This window comes from Papaver somniferum, unplaced genomic scaffold (assembly GCF_003573695.1).
Source record: "Papaver somniferum cultivar HN1 unplaced genomic scaffold, ASM357369v1 unplaced-scaffold_99, whole genome shotgun sequence".
Classification (NCBI taxonomy): Eukaryota; Viridiplantae; Streptophyta; class Magnoliopsida; order Ranunculales; family Papaveraceae; genus Papaver; species Papaver somniferum.
The window spans coordinates 446,850-470,038 of NW_020653081.1; the positions used below are offsets into that span (position 1 = coordinate 446,850).

Here is a 23,189-nt window from a genome sequence, read left to right on the forward strand (position 1 = left end):
AATTATTCGGTTACGTCGCAAAAAACATTTCCCAACCGAACCCTAAGTTCGGTTAGTTGCAAAAAAACATTTCCCAACCGAACTTTAGTTCGGTCATTTCGCAAAATATTTCCCAACCGAACATCAATTCGGTTACGTCGCAAAAAACATTTCCCAACCGAAATAGTTAATTATGTTAAGGGGTAATTTTAGTTAACCTAATGATACAACCTTTTTTTTTTTGATTATTTAGTTTTTTTATTTAACCTTGCACTAATCACTAATTGTGTTAATCTAATGATACATCTAATCATTACACTAACTTAATTGAAATGGATAATCTTGATATTAATATAAATATTTTGATAAAGGGTGACCTAGATTTACTTCTAATGTCATAATGGTCCCAAAAAAAAGGATGGTCCCCAAAAAATCGTTCAAGAAAAATCTCCCATATCTATTGGGAGGCCGCAGCCGCAGCCGCATCGTGTAGTCTTGCCTTATTCCAAGCCCATAAATAATATAGTGGTGTGCAATGGTTGGAGCACCCAAAGTGAATAGAATGTCGTCTGTCCGTCGTTCCCTTGATCCCCCTGTTTTGATATTTTTATTCATTTTTGAGTTCAGTTTTTATAGTTTTGCTCTCTCACAGCGATTACCAGATGCTGAAGGTATGTATATAGCTCCTCTTCTTTTCTGAATGCGGTTGCTTACCAGAGGATATCATGAATGATTTTTCGTAACTTTTTTTTTTTTAATGATACTCCATATTTAACTACAGTCGAAGCTCTAAAAGAAATAGCAAATACATTAGGAAAGAAGGACTGGGACTTCGCGGATCCATGTAATAATTCTCCGGGAGTTCAATGTACCTGCACTTTCTCTAACAACACCATCTGCCACATTACCAAAATGTAAGCTTGTTAATCTTCTTGTCTTCAACAAATCTCTGTATTCCGTTTTTCTTGTGGTAAGAAATTACATCAGAGCAAATTTGTTTGGGTATCAATAATTTATTCACCCCCCTCTTTATCAAATCCAGCCGGCAATTTTTCGTAAATGGTCGAGATTCAACATTTATGGTCACTCACTCGATGTCTAGCTATTCAGTTCATCACGATCATTCTTTTTCGTATATTACGTGGAAATGTCCGGGGAACACAAGTTCCTCTCTCTGGAAATATATATGTTGTCCAAATTATAGAATCTACGGTTAAAAATAGTAGTTTTAGATTAAATTTATGTTTCCATATTCCCCAGATGAAATAAGTTTTTTTTTTTTTGGTCAATCAACAAATATCAATTCGTTCAAATCAAAATAGTGATTATATGTTCGCTTATCAGATTAACAAAAATATCAAAATACATAAAACAAAAAATATCAAGATAATCAAGACCTTAACACAAGTAAGGATACCAATTATAAATAGATCGCTAAGAGAAAGAGAAATAAACTGCAGAGATACCCAATTTTTGATTATGTATAAGGGAGAAATGATGGTATTTTCCGGAAATAATTCCGACCATTTGATTTGATTGTATTCTTCCATGATAAGAGATGCTCCAAGGAAGGAGTATTTTACCCATAAACTTGTAGATCCAAACGAACTTGGATGCCCTGAATCCCTAGAGTATGTATTCGAAGCAATTTTGTGTTGAATCGTTGATGTTTTGAATCGAGAGTAGCAAGCTACGAACCAGCCATCAAAGATTGAAGAACTCGCCCCAAAAAATCACCTCAAAACGGCGAAGAAACATGTCGAAAGACACAAAAATTGATGTATTAACATCTTATTTGATAAATTGTTACCTAAAACTAGAAAAGAAAAGGAAGCCCTTGCTCAGTTCTGGTCCAAAAAGACCAAATCTGAGCAAGAAAGATGAAAAGGCTCTAGGATTTTTTTTTGAAGGGAAGAAAAAAAGAAAAAAAAAGTTAATATTAATTAGTTACGTTATTACTAACAACATTACATAAAAAAATATTAAAAAAAATCGTTGATTTGAATTATGGGCAACAAGTGGGGGTTTAAATAACAATTTATATTTTTCTTCTGATAAACATCAAAAAATTTCATTCATGATAAAATAGAGATTATCAGAAACATCAAGATCAAAGATCAAATTACAATTAAAAGGTACTAACAAAGAGTAATTCGTGAAGAAAAACAATGAACTACTAAGAAGAGCACCAAGCAATCCGAAAACTGAAAGAATGGTTTTGGAGATTATAATCCAACCATTTTGATAGGGTTTTATCTTATTCAAACAAAGATCTTCTCATAAAAATGTGAGAGTAATATGCCCGAAGTCTTCCCATGAAAATATGAGAGTAATATGAAAGATCTTCTCGTAAAAGAGGTTTTGAGTTTACCCCTCTAATTGAATTAATGATTTAGCTTTCCCTCCTTATTTGTTAATCCTCGCAACTTTCACCCCTAAACAAGTGTTTCTGACAAAATTACCCTTATTGTGCATGTGCGACTCAACGTCCGTGAGTTGACTATATTTTAACCCTAAGCTTTCCGTCCAGCCTCCGCTGAAAAATAATAATGGCGATTGAAGGTTTTACTTAAAAGAACTCTTCCCCTCTCCAGTGCATCATCATCTCCTTTTCAGAAATCTCTTCCGGAACCGGTTTGGCACAACGCCCCTTCCATGGGGGACATGGGATACTCGTGGGTATAGAAGTGCACTTCGAATTTCGTACCTCAACATCCTGCTGCTCATGGTGTTTCACGATCAGTATTGGAAATGAACGGAGAAGTAGTAGGACGTGCGGGTTTAAACTTTTTAACCAAAAAAAATTGAACGTGAAAAACTCTTCCAAAGTCAAAATATCCATTACCTTCATCTGTATTAAAGATCAACATCAACACTAATTTTAAATCATGTTCAAACCCATAATCCAATTTTTACCAATTCAATCTAAATATTATCGATTTAATTTCCCAAAATTTATACTCCTCAATCACCATGATAATTGCATACCTTCACACCAAGATGTCATTATTTTTTTAAAAAGAAAGGGAAAATGGCTCAAAGAGCCCAACAAAAATAAGGTTTTGAGGACTCCTATAGATTCAAGTGTCCCGAATGTGGATAAGAGGATATACCCATAACAAAAATAAAAAAATATTCTTTAATTATATTTGTTAATACCTTATTAGTTTAGTCAAAATCGCTCTTCAAGACCGATTACTCGCCAATAGCTAGACCGATTACCTTTTAAAAAGATAACTTTTACCCGTTGAAATTGAGCATAAGGCGTTTTGGGATATTAAGCAATGCAATATGGATATGGATGGGGATGGAAAGCAAAGGAAGTTACAACTCCAAGAGCTAGAGGAGCTTCGCAATGATGCATTTGAAAGCTCACGCATTTATAAGGAGAAAACGAAATCATTTCATGATAACATGATTTCTAGGAAACAATTTTGCATTGGGCAGAAAGTGCTTTTGTTTAATTCTCGCTTGCATTTATTTCCGGGTAAATTAAGATCACGTTGGATTGGACCTTTTATTGTTACTAATGTGTTTTATCATGGTGCGGTGGAAATTCGTAGCATAGCTATAGGCAAGGAACTTAAAGTTAATGGGCACCGGTTGAAACCATATTATGAGAATTTCACTTCCGAAGTGGTGGAAGGAGCTAACTTTGTGGATGCACTCCCTCTGGAGGAGGCATAGAAAGCAAGGAGATAGTCAGCATCGAGGCGATTTCCGATTCCAAACCATTTCTGATTTTTAGGGATTAAGGCAGACGTTTTTTTCGATTTGAACCGATTTTTGAGCAAAACGTGTTAACGTTTTTTCCGAGTTGGCCTTTCATGCACTAAAATAAGAAAGAGATTTTTTGTATCCCCTTATATGGGAGTTATCGAATAAAAAACCCTCTAAATACATGATAAATACGTTCAATATAACAATAATACACACTTAATTAAATGCTAGTGTTAAAATTTTAGTTTAAATTAGGTACAAATCATGATTCATGAGCAGCAATATATAAGTCTCTAATAAATAGATCCGAGTATTAGACCGAGTTTCAGCGATTTCCAAGTCTGAACTTATTGCTCCTCGCTCCAAGCTCCCCAACCGAGTAGGACCGAGGAATGATTTCAACTACTTTGCTTATTACCCTTAAATAATTAATCTAAAGCCAAAAACTAAACCTAAACCTAATCAATATTGACTATTCTTCTCTTCTTTTTCTCTATCGTCTCTTCTTCTTCATCCTTCTTTTTCTGTTGTTTATAACGACGATTAATCATTGATTCTCCGCAAGTAATTACTCCAGTTATGTAAGAATCGAAAACCCATCCCTTTTTGTTGCTTTTGATCGCATAAATTGGTTGGATCTAATCAAATTAGGGGTTTCGAAATAGTTTCAGAATTACATACGGTTGGGATCAATAATAAGGTTGGGAAAATATGAACTCCCAACCGTTTTTGAACATGGGTTTGTCTACGGTTGGGAGTTTCAACCGTACATAATAAGTACGATTGGGAAAATATAAACTCCCAACGTAATTTAACCTGGTTTTTGTTTTACGGTTGTAAGTCCCACCCGTATATGGTAGTTACGGTTGGTTATTCCCAATCGTGTGTTAAATAAAAAAAATGATTTTGATTTTCAAACCCTAACTATAAATTAGTCTAACTTAATCACTAATCATATTTAATTTAGTTAATATAATTATTAGCACTAACTAATGGAAGATATTACCATTAACAAAATTAATAGGTTAAGGGATTTTGTTGATTACTATTTCATGACTCTCTATTTTGTCATCTTGTGAGCCCTAAAAACCAAAAGTCTAGAGCCCATATAATAGGATTCAAAAATAATATTCCCTCCGTCCCACTATTAGTTGACCTATTTATTTTTTGATTTTGACCCATATTAGATGACCTATATCACTAAACAACGAGATATTTCTAAAATTATCCTTTTAATTGATTATTGTGTTAGTATAAAAAATATTCATAATTTGATAGGCATGTTTATATTCGCTATGTAAGTATTTTAAAATGCTTTTCAATGGTATAAAGTTTGCAGACATCCGTGGTGTAGTTTGAGAGATAGATCATTTCTAAATTTTACTAGTTATTATCCATAAGGATATAATTTTAAAAATTACTTAAAAATACTCTTTTCCCTTCCTTGCCATAAGAATTATGCAAACTTGAACTAGGTAATCTATTAGTGGGACGGAAAGAGTATCTAAATATAATGCGGAGGTGGTGATGGAGGAAGGGGCAGGGGGAGGAGTCAGAAAATGATAAAAGAAAGAGTTATTTTTGACAGAAATACTGGTTTAGGGGGAATGAGATCTTGTCCATATTTGGGACAAGACATGGCACAATCTGAGCAGTGGAGAGGGGAACGATTCTAGCATTGAGATTGGTAATAGGGTGAAAAGGGGAATGATCAAAGTCCTGGATTTGTTTTCCTAGTTTTCGGCTGGGTTTTCCTAGCCGTAACTGATTCTGGAAATCCAAAAAAATCAGAAAACTAATTTCGTTTGGGATAACCAAGCCGCAACATTTACTTTGGGCTTGGAATCTAAGAACTCCCAGCCGTAAACACATTCAAAAACTTCTTTTTTTTTACCCGAAATTCATAGAATCATATTTTTTACTTGGCTTGATTGGGTATACCCAGATTAATTGGGGTATACCCATTTTATTCACATCCAAACTAGTGTGCTAAGGGGTGTGTAAAAGGTGTTAAAAGATCAAATTGCCCATACTAAAAAAGCAGGATATTAATTTTTTTTCAAAAACTCTAACTATACACGATGAAATCAAAAAAAAGAATAAAAAACGAAGAATCAAAACGAATCGAAAGTCGGCAAGGTTTTTTTTTGTCGACCTTGCCGACTAAAATATAATCGGCAGGGTATGAGGTTAATACTTTGCCGACTTTTCATCTCTGAAATTACCATTTACAGGGTCGGCACGTTATTCATCCTTATACCTTATGAAATTAATACCTCGCCGACTAATCATGCATTTGTAACACCTTTCTCTGTATGTCAAAAATTCTATAGTCGGCATGGTATTTTTTTTATCGACCTTGCTGACTATAAGGTAGCCGGCAAGGTAAAAAATCAATAAGATGCCAACTAGTGAAGCATTTACAACAGTCTCATGTGTGTCAAAAATAATAAAGTCGGCATCTTCTCTATTCATCGACCTTGCCGGCCATAAGTTGTCGGCATGTTCTTCATCCGCATACCTTGCCGGCCAAAGTTAGTCGGCATGTTCTTCATTCGTCGAACTTGCCGACTTTTGATAGTTTCAAAACTGAAAGTGGTGATTTCTTCTTTAATTTTGAATATGATTTCATACATCAGCTTTGTAATCCCCTTTTTAGAAGTGTTTGGGTAGTATGTTTTCATTTCCGTTGCAAACAAAATATTCAAAACAAATTTTTTTCATCAAAAATCTTCCCACATGAGTTCAATCAAAAATAAAATTTCATAACTTAAATTCATAAGTTTTAATCTACTTAATTAATTCACTTAAACGCAATTAATTAACCTAATCAGAATTTTTAGTGTTAATTAAACAAGGGTATATTAACCATTTAGAAAATATATGGTTAAGGGGTGGCCTGTTTTACTTCTAAATGACTTGGGTTTTGTCTAATTAGGTATACCCCAATCAAGCAAGGATTTTTTAATCATTTAAAAGCAAAAATAAATAGTGGGTGTTCTTAGTTTTTTCTTTTTATGATGATCACCATCTTTACTATGATCTATGAATGAGAAGGAGAAAGAGAAGATAATAATTTGAGGCTTTCTTTACGATCATCGCTCTCATCGTGATGAAACTATGATCATCATCTTTGTCACAATTTATGAATGAGAAAAGAAGGATAAGGAGAGGATAATAGATTTTTAGTTTTTTTTTAATGATCTTCATCATGATTAAATCATGATCATCATGATTTGTAAATAAGAGGAGAAGGAGAAGGAGGAGATTATAGATTTAAGATTTCCTTTTTTGATGAATAGTGAAACTTAAGTAAGGGTATTTTTGACTTTTTCATATACCCTGAGTCCTCCTATCCATTTTTGCCTACACATAGCATTTTAGCCCCAACAGCCCCAATAATAGAGTTCAAAAATTAAAATAATAGAGCGAGTGAGTTTTGGTAGCGGATGTAAATTAAGTGCAGCAATGATACACCCCCGAAAGTTTACACCGCAAAGTGTACTTCGGTGGAATCCAACACCCCGCAGCGGCTCTGAACACTGGGATAAGGAGTGGGGCAAAAATGGACCCCATCCTATCTCTCACACGCAACTCCACGGTACAGGTCGCTGTGCAAATGTTCGGTGGGTTGAACATTTTTGAATGGGGAAATTAGGCTCAGGCCCAACCCATGGATAACCCATAATATGAGGCCCTTAATTAAAAAAAGTTTAAATCTAGGCCCAGAGTTTTTAAAAGACCTTGATACCCTTATGCATATTGTCAAGCCCATAATTAAATAAAATTTAAATCTAGGCCCAAAATTATTAAATCTAGGCCCGAAATTATTAAAGTACAGTGCGAAGGTGTAAACAGAAGTTACACATGCATATGGCATGTGTAACCAGAAGTTACACATCCTTATGATATGTGTAATGCAAAGTTACACTTGTATATATATGCAAATAAATAGACATCAAAAAAAAAACACAAAAAAAAAAGTTATTACTTTAATATTCATTTACAATAATTTCTTAGCATGTGTAACTAGAAGTTACACACGCATCTGTTTAGTGTAATTGAGAGTTACATATGTGTCTATCTAGTGTAACTGAGAGTTACACATGCATCTGACTTGTGTATTCAGCGTCAACTCCAGTTCCAGCGAGACCATTACCACGTTTAAGCAATTAGCTTTTATGAAGTTATCTAAAACCTGAAATATAACAACAAGCAATCAGTATTTATACGATTAAAATGAACAGTACATAAAATAATGTATATTTCAGTTTCACAAGCATCTGACTAGTGTAGCTAGCGGTTACACATGCATCTGAATTGTGTAACTGAGAGTTACACATGCATATAACATGTGTAACTAGGAGATACACATTCATCTGGCTAGTGTAGCTAGCAGTTACACATGCATATGACTAGTGTAACTAGGAGTTACACATACATATTGATATGTGTACCCAAAATCAGTATGTGTAAGTAAAAGTTACACATCTAATTAACATGTGTAACTTGCAGATACACATGCATCTGAATTATGTAACTAGGAGTTACACATGCATCTGACTTAGATATGTCAACATAAAATCAGCAAATCCATCTCTAAATGAATAACACTAGCAAAAACGAGAGGTGACTATCAAGCAATTACCAGTCATAAAATAATACAGTTAACCTTGCAAGTGAATGAGAAGCTCTTAATTAAGATATCACTGCTTCAACAGAAAGACGTTGTTAGCACTGTATTAACAGAAAGACGTTTTACAGCGCTAGTCTAGATGTACCTAAGCCATTTTCATATTATCGATGACGAAGGACATTTTAAGCAACAGAAAGTAAAGCTTCAGACAGTAATTATACTGGCAGAATAATACAAACACCTGGGAACCTTGTGCTAGCACATTAATATCGCAAAAAATGATCACACAACTGATTCAGCATGGTATAGATATGAACCCAGGAAAACAAAATGCATGTGTAATCAGTAGTTACACATGTAAACAATAGTTACACATGCATATTAGCATAAGTTACACATACAATCATCATGTGTAACTAGAAATTACACATCTAATTATTATGTGTAACTATAAGTATAACCTGCATCTAATTAGTCTAATCTGCATCCACTACTACTCCCTACTACTAGGACTTGATGTTCTTTTCTCAATTTCATAAATATAACCACTATAACATATCCCATCAAATTAGCATGTGTAACTATAAATTACATATGCATATCCCATCAAATTAGCATGTGTAACTATAAGTTACACATCTAATTTGCATGTGTAACTAGTAGATACACATTTATTTGGCTTGTGTACCTAGAAGTTACATATTTAATTAGCATGTGTAACTACTAGTTACACATCCATAGTCTGCCAATGCTAGTTAAACGTGCAAATTGCCATGCATATGGCTTGTGTGATGTGCAGTTAAACATGCATCCTAATTGTGTAATTAGGAGTTACACAAGCATATAACATGTGTAACCAGAAGTTACACATATAAATAACATGAGTTACATATATAAATAACTTGTGTATATCACAAGGTCTACTAGGAAACATCTAAATCGAATACGAGCTATAAATGTTTCCTAATTACTAAGGAAAGCATACGAGCTAAATACAATGGACTTCATTTAAGACAGGATACAGAAAGCAAAGTAGAAAGGACGCAGGTCACGAGATTTACCGGAGAGACAACATCACCGACAAAACGTGTCACCTGAAATCCACGAACATAGCTCTTATTAACAAAACTAGAATGACTAACAATTTACCATTTCCATTACTTGCATATAGGCAGACACAGGGTCATTTGGATTTGGCTCAAGGACTGCATTATAGTAAGACCAAAGTAACAAATCCATCATTAGGCTGCTATTACATCTACCAATCTAAAATGAAATTCACTAACTAAACACTCTTAAAACAAGCATGTATAATCAGCTGGTACACATAAAATGCATGTGTAATTTGGAGTTACACATGATATGAAATGTGTAACTGGGAGTTACATATGCAATATTAAGAAATGAACAAAAATGAAAAGAAAATCACACAATCAACAAATCCAAAATCCAGAGTAGTTTAGGAAGATGATTTAAATACTTACAACTATTTTCTCGGCTGCTTCACAGATTTTATCGACTTTGGCTTTTAATAATCCTTTAAAGACCATTTAAACTCTACAAAAAAAAAGAGAAAATCATTTAAAATTTTGAAAAAACCATGACATTCTCAAGAACTTAAGATTCAAAATCAAAAAGTGAGTTTTATCTTTTTGGTATGCATCGTCAATCTATTGCAGGTGTAAACTCCTGCTTCTTGAAGCTTCTTAATGTCTATCAGTTAGCATGTATAACTAGTAGCTACACATCCATTTAGTTAGTGTACCTAAAAGTTACACATCTAATTAGAATGTGTAACTAGTAGCTACACATACTTTTAACTTCCAAGTTAACACACTCAGCAATTGATATGTAAAAAACAGATCAATCTTAGCTTGCCAAGTTAGAATCACGCATACGTCCATTATAAACTCCAGCATTAATCTCATCAAGCGCACACCATGGTATCTTCAGTGGATTTAAAAGTTACAACAGCATACCGCCACTAACTGATCATACACTAGTAAAACAGATGAAAGATGCTTACATTGTTCCTAAACAACATGAACTATGAAATGTACCAACCAATCAATGAAATTTTTTTATTGAAAACTGACAAAAGGACATACCAGCAGTATTGCTCTAAGACCCTTATACATACAAAAATTCATATGTAATCATCAGTTACACATGCATATGGCATGTGTAATTGTTAGTTACATATGTAAGTCATTCGAATCTGCACAAGCCACGTCTGGATCCAATCCAATAACTACATGCCTAGCTTAAAACAAATCCAAAGGAAAGTATGTAACTACAAGGTGGAAGATTCATTCCATTCGGGAGCTACAAAATGGAATAACTTAACAAGATTAAACCATATCTGTATTTATACTTTTAAGATCAGAAATAAAATTGACGACACATTGATACCTGGTCACAATCTACTGGCGTAAGTGGTTGCTTCCCAAAATTTTCCTTTCACATAAAAAATGCCAATATCAATACAGTTAGACCATGAATAGCTGATAATACCACAAAATAACTAAGTGAAGGAAACATAATCAATCAAAAATATAACCATACCTTATGTAATCTGACCCGAGCAAGTGATTCCTTGATAGAATTTTCCATTATTGTTAGATCCTCTATATTGTTTATCTTATTTGGATCCTTCCAACAGCCGAAACAGTGCAGCCGACCGCAAACTTAATCATATAATTATCCAAATTTTGAATTTGTATAGCAAGCTGCAACAAGTAAGCAGTGTTGGATGACACAAATGGATAATTTTATAGTTCAAGAAGGCAGAGGGCCCTACATTCATTTAAACATCAGTTTGGGGGCTAGTGCAATGAGGTAAGTGAAATTCAAATAATTAAGTACATGACCGCTAATACAAACAACAACCAAATAATTGAGATGAGAAATATTTATGGAGTGACACCTCAGTCTATTACGCATTTCCGATAGTTGAGCTTGCAAGAGTCTCGACTGATTTGTCAGCACCTGTCAGTATTACATTTACTTATGACAACATGGAGTACATATTGAATTCCATAAAATAAAATAAAAATGAATGATATAGTTACTGTCATTCGTGAGGCATACCTCAACAGCTTGAGTACTGCAAAAATGGACCCTTCTCTCTTGTTTTCCTATTAAAAGGGTGATATCTGGTTTTTGGTCTGGTAAAGAAAAAATGGTGAATGGTGTTAAAAAAGACACTTGATGGTAAGTCTACAGAGTGTCTCTCGACAATGCTTAAAGTCATACATACCTTGTGCCAAAAAACTCTTGTATATTTACGTCATGGTCCAATTTCTTAAATGTGTTCTTTAGTGCCTGTCAAGGATGATGCTTAGAGTGTCAATCACCGAAACACATACGGCAAGTCAAAGTTATAAGAATCATAAAATCAGGAGGAAATATTAATACATCATGAGGAATTAGTTTACCTCAAGGCTCTCAAGCTTCTTGTTCCAACAAAATGTAAATGATTGAAGCTGTTATTGTTGCTTGAGTTCATTTTATTAATTTAAGATTAAACAAATCCAATAACTCATGGCAAAACAATTGCAGGAATAACACTTGCATAGAGACTCAACAAGAATCAGATGAGCTTGAAATAGTGAAGAAGAGCTCATTCATGCCTTTTCTCAAACATACGATGTGTACTGTCTTTGTTAATGGATAAACAACTTTTCCAGTAATTTTTGAACCTCTATGTATCACCTTCCCTGCAACAATTCCACATCCAACACAAAACACAACCATAAAATCATTCAAACACAACAAAACACGGTATAAAGTTCTAGTTTAAGCAACACCTGTATTAGTTTAAACCTACTAAGAATCATTTCAAAGATTCGTAACACCAAAAAATTGAAATCAAGCCTAAAATTAGATCGGAATTAAGAGAAAACTTAATATTACACATGTAGTCAATCAATTGAACCACAAATCCTTTACGAATATCGCCATTGAACACTTTCTCATTCAACTGAGTTGCTAAAACAGCATATTGAGACGAAACTGAGTCATAAACAAGTAATTGAAGCCGATCTTGTGATTTACCAGTAGATTTTCTATCTAAATACTCGAACTAGAGGTTTTAAGTTTGAATCGCCTCTAAGAATAGCAGAAATCGCATTATGAGTTAATTTCACAGACATTTCACTGAATTTTTATAGGTTTTGGATTACGAAATGGATGAATCTAAGCTTAAAATGATGATAAATCGATGAATAATTTCGAAATATGAGATTACGGAGATGAAATCGATGAAAAAAAATGAAGATCGGTGAAATTTGGAGACGACGAAGAAGTTTTCTAGGGTTTTTCCGCCGGAGCTGAAAGAGAAAATGAAAGGAGAAGAGAGAGAGAAAAAGAACAGATAAATGAAAATATCTACTGAGATTCCTCTTGTATATATAGTAAAGGGTAGTGTTATCATTATTAAAATTCATAATAATTAATTATGGGCCAGATCTGAAAAAAAATTGATTTTTTGGGCCTAGCAGTATCATTTTCCTAAAGTATGGAGTTGATAGTGAATGATCCATTTTGTGGGGCTTCTATATATTGAACCCATATAATAGGGTGTTCTAGTATTTTTCACTTTTTGAATTAAGTGTGCCATTATTTAGACGGTCGGTCGTGGGTTGTATTTAGTCGGTTCCAACATTCTTTGCGGTGTTGTTGATAAAACACCCCCTTCTTTCTTAACGACAAAACCAGAAGTGAGAGAGTAGAGGAGAAACTAGAGAAAAGTTGGGATACCGTGAGGCGAACCAATCTGCATTTCTTCCCAAAATTAATCACTAGTAATGGTTCTTTTAACTTAAGCTCTGAACCAGTGGAAATGGTATGCAACCTTTATTTTGATCTAACTGAATTGATGGTATTCTGGGGCTGGCTTGTGCAGAGATATTCAAGAGCAGAGTTTACCCGGCACATTACCGCCAGAGCTCGTAAAGCTTCCCCACCTCAAAATAATGTAAGGTTTCTTCTTCTTCTCTCGCCCATCTAAAGTAGAACTTAAATTGCAATATATTAGTCTTTATAATATCTTAACTAATTTTTGTAAGTGTTTTTACTTCATCAGTCAACTTAGTCGTAACTACCTTAATGGTACAATCCCTAAATCATGGGGTTCCATGAAATTGGAAGAAATGTAAGAATCCTTCATTTACTTTCTTTAATCAATTGCGTTTGTTACTATCATACAATAAAAATCAAATGCTTTTGTTTCCCAACACTGATAAAGACTGAAACAAACCAATGCAGCTATCTCACTGGAAATCGATTAATTGGTCCAATCCCAGACGAGATAGGAAACATCTCTACCCTAAGAAATATGTAAGTTTTCTTGTGAATTTAATAATGTATATATAGATGTATCTGATTGCAACTAAGTACTTTAGATGGGCGGGCTACAATCAATTTTCTGGACCTCTTCCACAAACATTTGGAGATATTTTAGGCATAAAAAGCATGTAAGTTTATCTGGTTTTTTACATTTCGCTTCTTGATGATAATTGAATTACTGTAACGTACAAGATTTTTTTTTTATAATGAATGGACGATGGTTGGGTTGATTGCTCTTTGTAATTGTAGAAGGTTTGTCGCGAGCAATCTAACTGGGGAATTTCCAGAGACATTTTCTAAGCTAACCAACTTGAATGACCTGTAAGATTTATAAAGATTTCTAAGTTTAATTGGTTAAACAACATTTAAATAGTTCTTTTTTTGTGTGGTATATGATAGTGCATTTATAATTTGTCATGCAGCTGGATAAGTGACAACCAGTTTACCGGAAAGATACCTAGTTTTAAGAATTGGAGGAACCTGACAAGACTGTAAGAATTTTAACCTTTTGAGACATACAAAGAATAATTCACCACTTTTCCTCATTTCCTTCCTTGTAATTTTTTTACTATTCGCAGAGAAATTCAAGCAAGCGGTTTAGAAGGGCCAATTCCATCTGACATCTCTGTCTTGGAAAAATTAGATATCTTGTTAGTTATTTCACTTAACTTTTTTCTCATTTCTAATATACATCCTACTTTTTCTTCAATGGGACTAGTTCATGCATCAAATGCTGCATTTTTTTTTCTTTCTTTCACAACAGTCCATCTGTGTGACTATGGATCTCTACTTTGAACTTAATAGTATCATTGTGAGTAAGTATGTGATTTAATTTCTTAAGGGTGCGAAGTACATGGAAATGATCCATTTACATGTCTTACTGAATGCCTTGATGCAGGATCATTAGTGATTTAGATGGTATAGAAGGTTCATTCCCACCACTTAATAACTTGAACTTGACGACACTGTGAGTAGACCATATGTAACTCCTTTACCTTTTAATATTCGTAAAGCTTTTATTTCTGATGATGTGAGTTAGCTTATATCTGATTGTGTTCAGTATTCTAAGGAATTGCAATATTAGTGGAACCTTACCTGCCTATCTTGGCAATATGACGAAACTTCGTACATTGTAAGTACAATTTGATGTTTTCTTTTTGTCCTTTTCAGTTTGAGAAGGAAAGGTTATATAGAGTGAAATCCATTACTCTCGATGGCCGACCCAGAGTTATACACGGCAGCGCGCATTTCTCCACTATCTCTAACTTACTATGGGTATTGTTTGATTAATGGAAATTATACTGTGAAACTCCACTTCGCGGAGATATTATTCCCAAATGATGAGTCATTCAGCAGTCTTTCGAGGCGCGTATTCAATGTCTACATTCAGGTAGCTTACCCTGTCACCTATAGAAGTTTTTCTTTCCTTGCAGTAACATGAAATTCTTTATTGAACATGCTAGTTATTGCAGGGAAAGCTAGTGTTGAAAGATTTTGATATTGTGAAATCAGCGGGTGGGGCTCGTAAGTCGGTTATTAAAATCTTTACTGCGGTTGTGACTAGTAATACCTTGGAAATTCGGTTCTACTGGGCAGGGAAAGGCACACAAAGGACCCCTGCTGCTGGATACTATGGTCCTCTTGTTTCAGCTATTTCTGTTATAAATCCGGGTACTGCACTCTGCTTATATCCTTGACGTAAAATAATCCCATCTCTGCACCCACTGGCTGTGCTAGTATGTTTAGACTCGCAAACGAAATGTTAATTCATTTGCAAGTAAATTAATGCTGTATCTTGCTTAGATGTTGTCCCTCGTTTAGTTGGTGTACCTCGTGGAAACAAAATCTCTGCAGGGGTGGTGGTGGGAATTGTCATCGCTTCTGTATTGTGCCTTGCGGCCACTACTTTGGGGGCTCTCTGGTGGAAGGGCTACTTTGGGAGGCAAAATGAGACCGATCAAGGTAATAAGCGCCAAATTACCTTAAGTTTATGATCCAAAGTTTCAGGGCTATTTTTGGGGCTAGTAGGTATCAGCTTAGCTTAATGGTCTTGAACTTGAAACTATCTAGTTTTTACTTTAGGCACGACGTTGACAGTTGACTCTTTTCGATTAAGATAAAAGTTGAGGCTATAGTGGAAAAGGTGAATCTGACTCATAATTAGATGTTTGTAGGCTGATTTTACATGTGGACAAATACTTGGCCCTGTTGATCATCCTAAAAGATAGGAGCATTAAGAAACTTTTGAACTGCAAAATATTGATATTATCATTAAGAGCTAAATTGAGATAATCAATTTATGTGAAATCAATGTTTAGGATCCTAACCAAAATTTCAGAGATTAGATTGGCGCGAAATTGAAATATCCATTTAGTTTACTGGCATCCTTTTGGTAAGAAAGACAGTTTTGAGAATTCTAAAGCATGGAATATCTGAAAGACACCAGAAAAGAATAGTTGCTAAACTCATTGCCATGTAAAATCTATCTGACAGGGCTTAGAGGTTTGGACATAAACACTACTTCCTTCACATTAAGGCAAATAAAAGCTGCCACAAACAACTTCGCTGCTGAAAACAAGATTGGTGAAGGTGGTTTTGGGCCTGTTTATAAGGTATTTACATCAGAAGCGTTGGTTGTACTTCACTATCTTGATATACTGGTACCATATGACATTTCAATGGGTAAGCAAGGGTAGTACCAATATTTTATTTTCATGTACAAATGCAGGGTCATCTTTTAGATGGTACAATAATTGCTGTGAAACAACTATCATCCAAATCCCAACAGGGAAATCGTGAATTTGTGAATGAGATAGGAATGATTTCTGCCCTACAACACCCTAATCTTGCAAGGCTTTTTGGATGCTGTATGGAAGGAAACCAGTTACTTGTGATTTATGAATACATGGAGAATAATAGTCTTGCCCGTGTTTTGTTCGGTACGTGTGTTGGCTCTTATTTGCCAATATCTACCACGCGGCATCACCAAAGACTTCATAACATTTTCTTTTTGTTGGTTGCAAATTTATAGGCGAAGAAGAGGTTCAGCTGAAGCTTGATTGGCCAACAAGGCACAAGATTTGTGTGGGTATAGCCAGAGGCCTAACTTATCTGCATGAAGAATCAAGGCTGAAGATTGTCCACAGAGACATTAAGGGTACTAATGTACTTCTTGATAAGCATCTTAACCCAAAGATTTCTGACTTTGGTTTGGCAAAACTTCACGAGGAAGATAAAACCCATATTAGCACTCGAATTGCGGGTACTCGGTGAGTTTACATATTTTTTGTCATTATTGATTACAATAGGATAACGTACCGTAACAGTTCATTTAGCATAACTATGTTTGGTATATATATCTTATATTCTCTAGGATTTAAGTAGGCATACTTTCATTCCGCCTGCACTTGAATGCTTAGCATAGATCGCTTTTGGCTCTTCATGTGATTATTGATTGCTAACTTGTACTCTAATCCTAATAATAAACATAATGGTTGTGTAATGGCCAACATTTCAGTGGCTATATGGCACCAGAGTATGCATTGAGGGGATATCTGACTGACAAAGCAGACGTTTACAGTTTTGGCGTTGTCGCATTAGAAATAGTCAGCGGGAAGAGCAATACAAGTTACTTGCTAAAAGAAGCAGACTGTGTTTATCTTCTTGACTGGGTAATTAAATCTTTTAAAGTTATAGTTTTTGTAATATTTGTTGTTTTTTTGTTTAGTGTATCAGATTTTACTTGATTTTTGTTTTTGTAAGTCTATTAGTTAATGGCTGATATCCCCAGTAGGACCATCAGAAAGAGCATCCAATCCAATACCGATTGGCTATTGCACTCAGGCCTAATATTGATTTTACTTGATTTCTTAAAGGCCTAGTCATGAAACCCTCGTTGTTGATTAATATGCTATTGCACTCAGGCTTTATTTCTTCAGAAGAATGGATGTTTGATGGAGTTGGTCGATCCAAAGTTGGAATCCATATTCGACGAGGAGGAAGTTCTACGGACGGTTAATATAGCTCTTGCATGCACGAACGCATCTCCAGCACAAAGACCTAGGATGTCTTTGGTAGTCAGCATGCTTGAAGGTCAAACTGCTTTTGAAGAATTTGTTTCAAATCCAGTAAGTGAGCCTAGCAATGATTTGAAATTCCAAGCTATTAGCGACAATCTTGAACAGAACCTGATAGATCATAGCCAAGCACAGAGTATTTTGAAAGATGTTCAACGTTCAGAGTCATCAACTTCTGCTATTGATCTTTATCCACTCGTTATGGATTCAGAGTACTGGAGTAACAGAGTGTCAGAGAGTAGAGAAGTTTGAACCTATGCATATAATCCACATGAAACAATCGTGTCTGTTGTTTTTACTTGATCAGGGATCCAGGGTCACATTTCTGTTAATTTGATGGAATTATGTGCACAATGCATGACAGTATGTTTTCTTTGAATCACTAGATTTTAAATTCTTGAGTTCCTCCTTTTTGCTCGTGGAATTTAAATTCCTGGAAGGGAGAAATAGAAGGGTTTTTGGTGGCAGGGCCATGGAGGTTATTGAGCTTACTACGGTTATTAAACAGATCATTGGTTTTGGTGGCAGGGCCATGGATGTTTTTAGGATTTTTACTATTAGTCAAGTTCCTTTTCAATGGGACACAGTTAATATGTAGTTGTTTTTGTGGAACCGTCCCTTTGCTTGTAAATACTTCTTTTTTCTTTAAAATAACCTGTTCTCTCTTCTTCTTCTTTGATAAACAAGGAACTTTTTCTTTTTCTTCTTCTTCGAAAAACAAAGAACTTTTTTATTAATACAAATTCGAGGTTACAGTGATTTTAAATTCGAAAATAAAAGAATACAAAGTAACAAGGACATAACGTAAAAGTATAATACCGAGAAATCCGATAAGAGAAAGAGAAGGATTATCGGAGTAAGACAGATATCAGTACAAAGATATGATTAAATCGGAAGAAAAATGGTTTTTCTCGGAATTAAATTCCAACCATTTAATTTACTTTCTTCTTCAGAAAGACTAGTTGGTCACCCGTGCTATGCACGGGTCAATGTCTCGCTTAAGAAAATTTAAGAAATTAACGAAAATTCAACAAACTCGTGACTCTAAAAATTAATAAAACATTTATAAAAATTGAATTCTGGTGCAAACGTGAATGGAATTCAAAATATTCTCATTGATTTGTTAGAGAAGTAGGCATGACCTTATATACAGAGAGTTACAAAAGATTACAAAAGATGTCGACATTCAGCGTAAAATAAGTAAGAAAATATTGCAAAGTAAACAAAAATATGTTATAAATATACTTTAATCCCAATACCCCCCTCAAGTTGGAGCACGAAGATTGGAAATTCCCAACTTGGCAAGAAGAGATTGATGTTGACGACCCAAGGCTTTAGTAAGAATATCAGCAAGCTGCACAGTAGTATGAACGTACGCAGGAGCAATAGTACCTTTGAGAATCTCATGACCTACAAAATGACAATCTATTTCAATGTATTTCGTACGTTCATGAAAGACTGGATTATTTGCAATATGTAGAGCAGCTTGACTGTCACAATGAAGAGATACGGGCGCAGCATGCTCAACACCAAGACTCTGAAGCAAATTCTTCAACCAAATAATTTCACAAGTGGCTGAGGCCATGGCACGATATTCCGCTTCCGCAGAGGAGCGGGAAACAGTTGCTTGTTTCTTTGTTTTCCAAGAGATAGGAGAGTTCCCAAGGAATACAAAATAAGCAGTAAGAGAACGTCTACTGATTGGACAACTAGCCCAATCTGCATCACAATAAACATCAAGAACTAGAGTGGAATCAGCACGAAGTAATATACCTTGGCCAGGACTGTATTTCAAATAACGAACAACTCTCAAAGCCGCATCCCATTGAGATTGCTTTGGATGCTTCATAAATTGAGATAATATATGAACCGCATAAGAAAGCTCAGGGCGAGTAATGGTAAGATAAATTAGACGCCCCACGAGTCGTCTATAACGAGCAGGATCTGTCATAGGTGTGTCCGATGCAAGAGCTAGGCGATGATTTTATCCCATTGGAACACTAGCCGGTTTAGAAACTATAAGACCTGTTTCAGACAATATATCAAGAGCATATTTGCGTTGACAAAGAAAAATCCCTTTCGAACTTCTAGCTACTTCAATGCCAAGAAAATACTTCAATTTTCCCAAGTCCTTCATATGAAAACAATCACCAAGATATGATTTCAGTTTGCGAATAACATCGCTATTATTCCCAGCAATAACAAGATCATCCACATAAACAAGGATATTCAATATCACGCCCTTTTTACGATAAACAAATAATGAATGATCAGATTTGCTTGCGGAAAAACCATATGCACGCAAGGCTGTGTCTAACTTGGCATACCAACATCTAGGGGCCTGTCGCAAACCATACAGAGACTTACGTAGCCTACATACCTTGCCAGTCACGCCATTACTAAAACCGGGAGGAAGGCGCATATATACCTCTACATCCAAGTCACCATGAAGAAAAGTATTATGAACGTCCATTTGAACTAACTCCCAATTCTGAATAGCGGCAACAGTTAAAAAAGTACGCACAGTAACCATTTTTACAGTAGGAGCAAAAGTTTCACTGAAATCTATTCCCTCTTATTGATGATTACCGAAGACAACCAGTCGTGCCTTGTATCGTTCAACAGTGCCATCAGAACGACGCTTGACATGAAACACCCACATGCATCCAATAGCCAATTTTCCCGGAGGTAAGTCTTGAATTGTCCAAGTTCCATTGGCATAAAGAGCCGCAATTTCTTCCTCCATCGATTTTCTCCAGCGAGGATCATTCATTGCTTCCTTAAAGGATGTAGGCTCCTTATCAGACGAAAGAGCTGCAAGAAAATGTTGATGCACAACAGAAAACGCATTGCAATTTACATAATATGTCATAGGATACGGGGTACCTGAGGAATGGATTGGTATGTGTGAAGTGTGAGGGGGAACCAAAGTCGTGTTAGTCTTCGGCTCCAAACTTTGCCATTTTACAAAATCTTTGTGTCGCACATTTTCGAATCTGGTACGTTTGCCACGACCAAGATTCACATCAACCAATTCCGTGCTTTCAGCACTACAAGTATCATCAACCAAAATATTTCCATCAGCATCTGCCAGGACACTTTCATTTTCAACCAAACTTCCACTGGAAAGATCTCCCAAAACAGACAAATTTTCAGATGTTGCTGGTAACAACACTGTCACTGGATGAAGGTTGGGTGTCACTGGGCAGTGCCTGTGTATGAAGTGGAATAAGAGTCGGCAGATCCTCAGAAGACGTGTCTGAAGGTGCATCATAAATTGACGTGCTAGCTGGAATTATGGGAGCGTATGGAGGACCTTGCTGCTACTGTTCAGGGACAGATGACTGTGTACATTTCTCAAAAAAATATCCACAGTCCGCAGAATTATGTGAGTCACCAAATTCTGTTGCATATAATGAGTGAAGACGATCCATTTCGTCGGGATCAGCTAGAGGGTAAACATCTTCAACAAAACTAACATCACGAGGCTGAAAATAATCCCCCGTCGCAAGGTCAAATAGATGCCATCCTTTCTTCCCAAAAGGATATCCAAGAAAGATACACCGACGACTTCGACTATATCACAAGGATTAATATTTTTCGCATAACATAAACATCCAAAAACTCTAAGCAGATCGAGAGTAGGAGAACGACTATAAAGCATTTCAAAAGGTATCTTAGAATCAAGCACACGAGAAGGAGTGCGATTAATCAGATATGCAGCGGTTAGAACACATTCACCCCAAAAATCAATAGGTAAACAAGCTTGAAAACGTAAAGCACGAGCAACATTAAGAATATGACGATTTTTACGTTCTACTCTAGCATTTCTCTGAGGTGTTTTAACCATGGATGTCTGGTGAATTATCTCATTCGTACGAAAATAAGTACCAAGACCCTTAAATTCTGTCCCATTATCACTTCACAAAACTTTTACTCTTTTGGTGAATTGACGATCAACCAAGGTGAAAAAGTTTATTAATAAACGTGGAACCTCGTCCTTTGTTTTCATCAAATATACCCACACACATCTAGAAAAATCATCCACAACGGTCAAAAAATGCCGAGAATTGCAAGCACGATTTGCACGATAAGGACCCCAAACGTCGCAATGAATTAAATCAAACAAATCGACTGCTTTATTTTCACTTAACGGAAAGATACTACGAGTTTGTTTAGCCCGATAAAAAATATCACAAGCTTTAAACTCCAGCTTATTATTATTACTACGACAAACTTGAGGTAGTAGCTCCATTACTTGTCGAGAAGGATGTCCGAGCCGTTTATGACATAAATCTGCCATGTCTTTCCCATGAACAACATTAACACGAGTTGGTTTCCTCATCGGCAAATGATAAAGACCCCTAATATGCTCACCCATACCAATCTTCATCCTCGAGACAAGGTCCTGTACAACACAGTAAGAGAATGTAAATTGTATGCTTAACTTTCGAGAAGACAGAAGTTGCGAGACAGAGAGTGAGTTACAAGTGAATGAAGGGACGAATAACACATTTTTCAAGACCAAAGAATTGGTTAAAGTAACTTCCCTTATTCTGGTGGCCTTTATAGTAGCACCATTAGGCAACCCAACGTGAATAGGAGTTATGGCACGAGAGAAATCAAACAGATTTTCATCACAACAAACGTGATTCGAAGCACCAGTGTCAACAATCCAAGTATAAAATCCCTTACTAATTAATCGAATAAGATTGGTAGGTGCAGACATTTCACCCAAGACAACATTCACTTTGGGTGTAGCAGGGGTATTCATGCTCTGTTTTTCACGACATGTGGCTTGCGGACGCCTAGGTTCACGGCCAGGTGGATAACCATGTTTCTCCCAGCATCGTTCCTCAAGATGTCCATGATAGCCACAAAACTGCACTTCAACGGTGATCGGCCAGATTTCAGACCTTGTGGCATACTACCACGAACATCAAAGGCCATTGGAGATGCTTCCTCAGTCCTTCATTGGGTATAAAGGTGAACCTCTTCCTCTTGTGCAATTCTTGAGTACACAGAGTGAAGAGATGGCAATGGCTCGATGGATAAAATATTGGAATGTGCGTTAGCATAATAAGATTCAAGACCCATTAGAAATTCACGCACCTGATCCGTTTCACGTCTTTTACGAAGGATTTGATTCAAACCACATTTGCAACCAGAACAAGAACAAGAAAGCAAAGCATCAAATTCATTGATATCATCCCATAATTTCTTTAACCGTCCATAATAGGCCATAATCGACTCACCAGATTTTTGTTTACAAGCAGCAACATCAGAATTTAATTGAAATTTTTTAATACCGTTTCCAACAGAAAAATGTAAACGAATATCTTCCCACAACTCATACGACGTATCACGATAAGAAATAGTGTAACGAATATTCGGATCAATAGTATTAAAAATCCAAGCTACAATCATAT

The 23,189-nt window shown here is 35.6% G+C and overlaps 2 protein-coding genes across 2 annotated transcripts; one reads left to right on the forward strand and one right to left on the reverse strand.

Moving 5' to 3' along the window:
- Positions 1-527: 527 nt before the first annotated feature.
- On the forward strand, positions 528-18,426 carry LOC113346209 (probable LRR receptor-like serine/threonine-protein kinase At1g07650). Its single transcript, XM_026589779.1, has 19 exons — positions 528-650; positions 761-893; positions 13,242-13,313; positions 13,422-13,490; positions 13,604-13,675; positions 13,741-13,812; positions 13,934-14,005; positions 14,107-14,175; positions 14,263-14,334; positions 14,583-14,651; positions 14,745-14,816; positions 14,882-15,074; positions 15,157-15,355; positions 15,488-15,646; positions 16,178-16,296; positions 16,413-16,623; positions 16,716-16,953; positions 17,202-17,355; positions 17,608-18,426. Exons 1-19 carry the CDS (start codon positions 542-544, stop codon positions 18,010-18,012), a joined length of 2,559 nt encoding a protein of 852 aa, XP_026445564.1. The 5' UTR covers positions 528-541; the 3' UTR covers positions 18,013-18,426.
- Positions 18,427-20,335: 1,909 nt separating this feature from the next.
- LOC113346210 lies at positions 20,336-23,187 on the reverse strand. The gene is made up of 6 exons (XM_026589780.1): positions 22,873-23,187; positions 22,286-22,687; positions 21,782-22,168; positions 21,386-21,616; positions 21,088-21,248; positions 20,336-20,972 (listed from the first exon to the last, which is right to left on the reverse strand). The coding sequence occupies exons 1-6, from the start codon at positions 23,185-23,187 to the stop codon at positions 20,336-20,338; spliced, it is 2,133 nt and encodes a 710-aa protein (XP_026445565.1).
- Positions 23,188-23,189: the final 2 nt, after the last annotated feature.

Coding starts and splice junctions, on each gene's coding strand:
- LOC113346209 (XM_026589779.1), top strand. CDS start 542: ATGTCGTCTGTCCGTCGTTCCCTTGATCCCCCTGTTTTGATATTTTTA. Junction 14,335..14,582: donor TTGGAAAAATTAGATATCTT/GTTAGTTATTTC, acceptor GCCTTGATGCAG/GATCATTAGTGATTTAGATG. Junction 16,297..16,412: donor GTTTTGGGCCTGTTTATAAG/GTATTTACATCA, acceptor GTACAAATGCAG/GGTCATCTTTTAGATGGTAC.
- LOC113346210 (XM_026589780.1), bottom strand. CDS start 23,187: ATGATTGTAGCTTGGATTTTTAATACTATTGATCCGAATATTCGTTAC. Junction 22,688..22,872: donor AAAGACGTGAAACGGATCAG/GTGCGTGAATTT, acceptor TGTTCGTGGTAG/TATGCCACAAGGTCTGAAAT. Junction 20,973..21,087: donor CAGTCATCTGTCCCTGAACA/GTAGCAGCAAGG, acceptor CTTCATACACAG/GCACTGCCCAGTGACACCCA.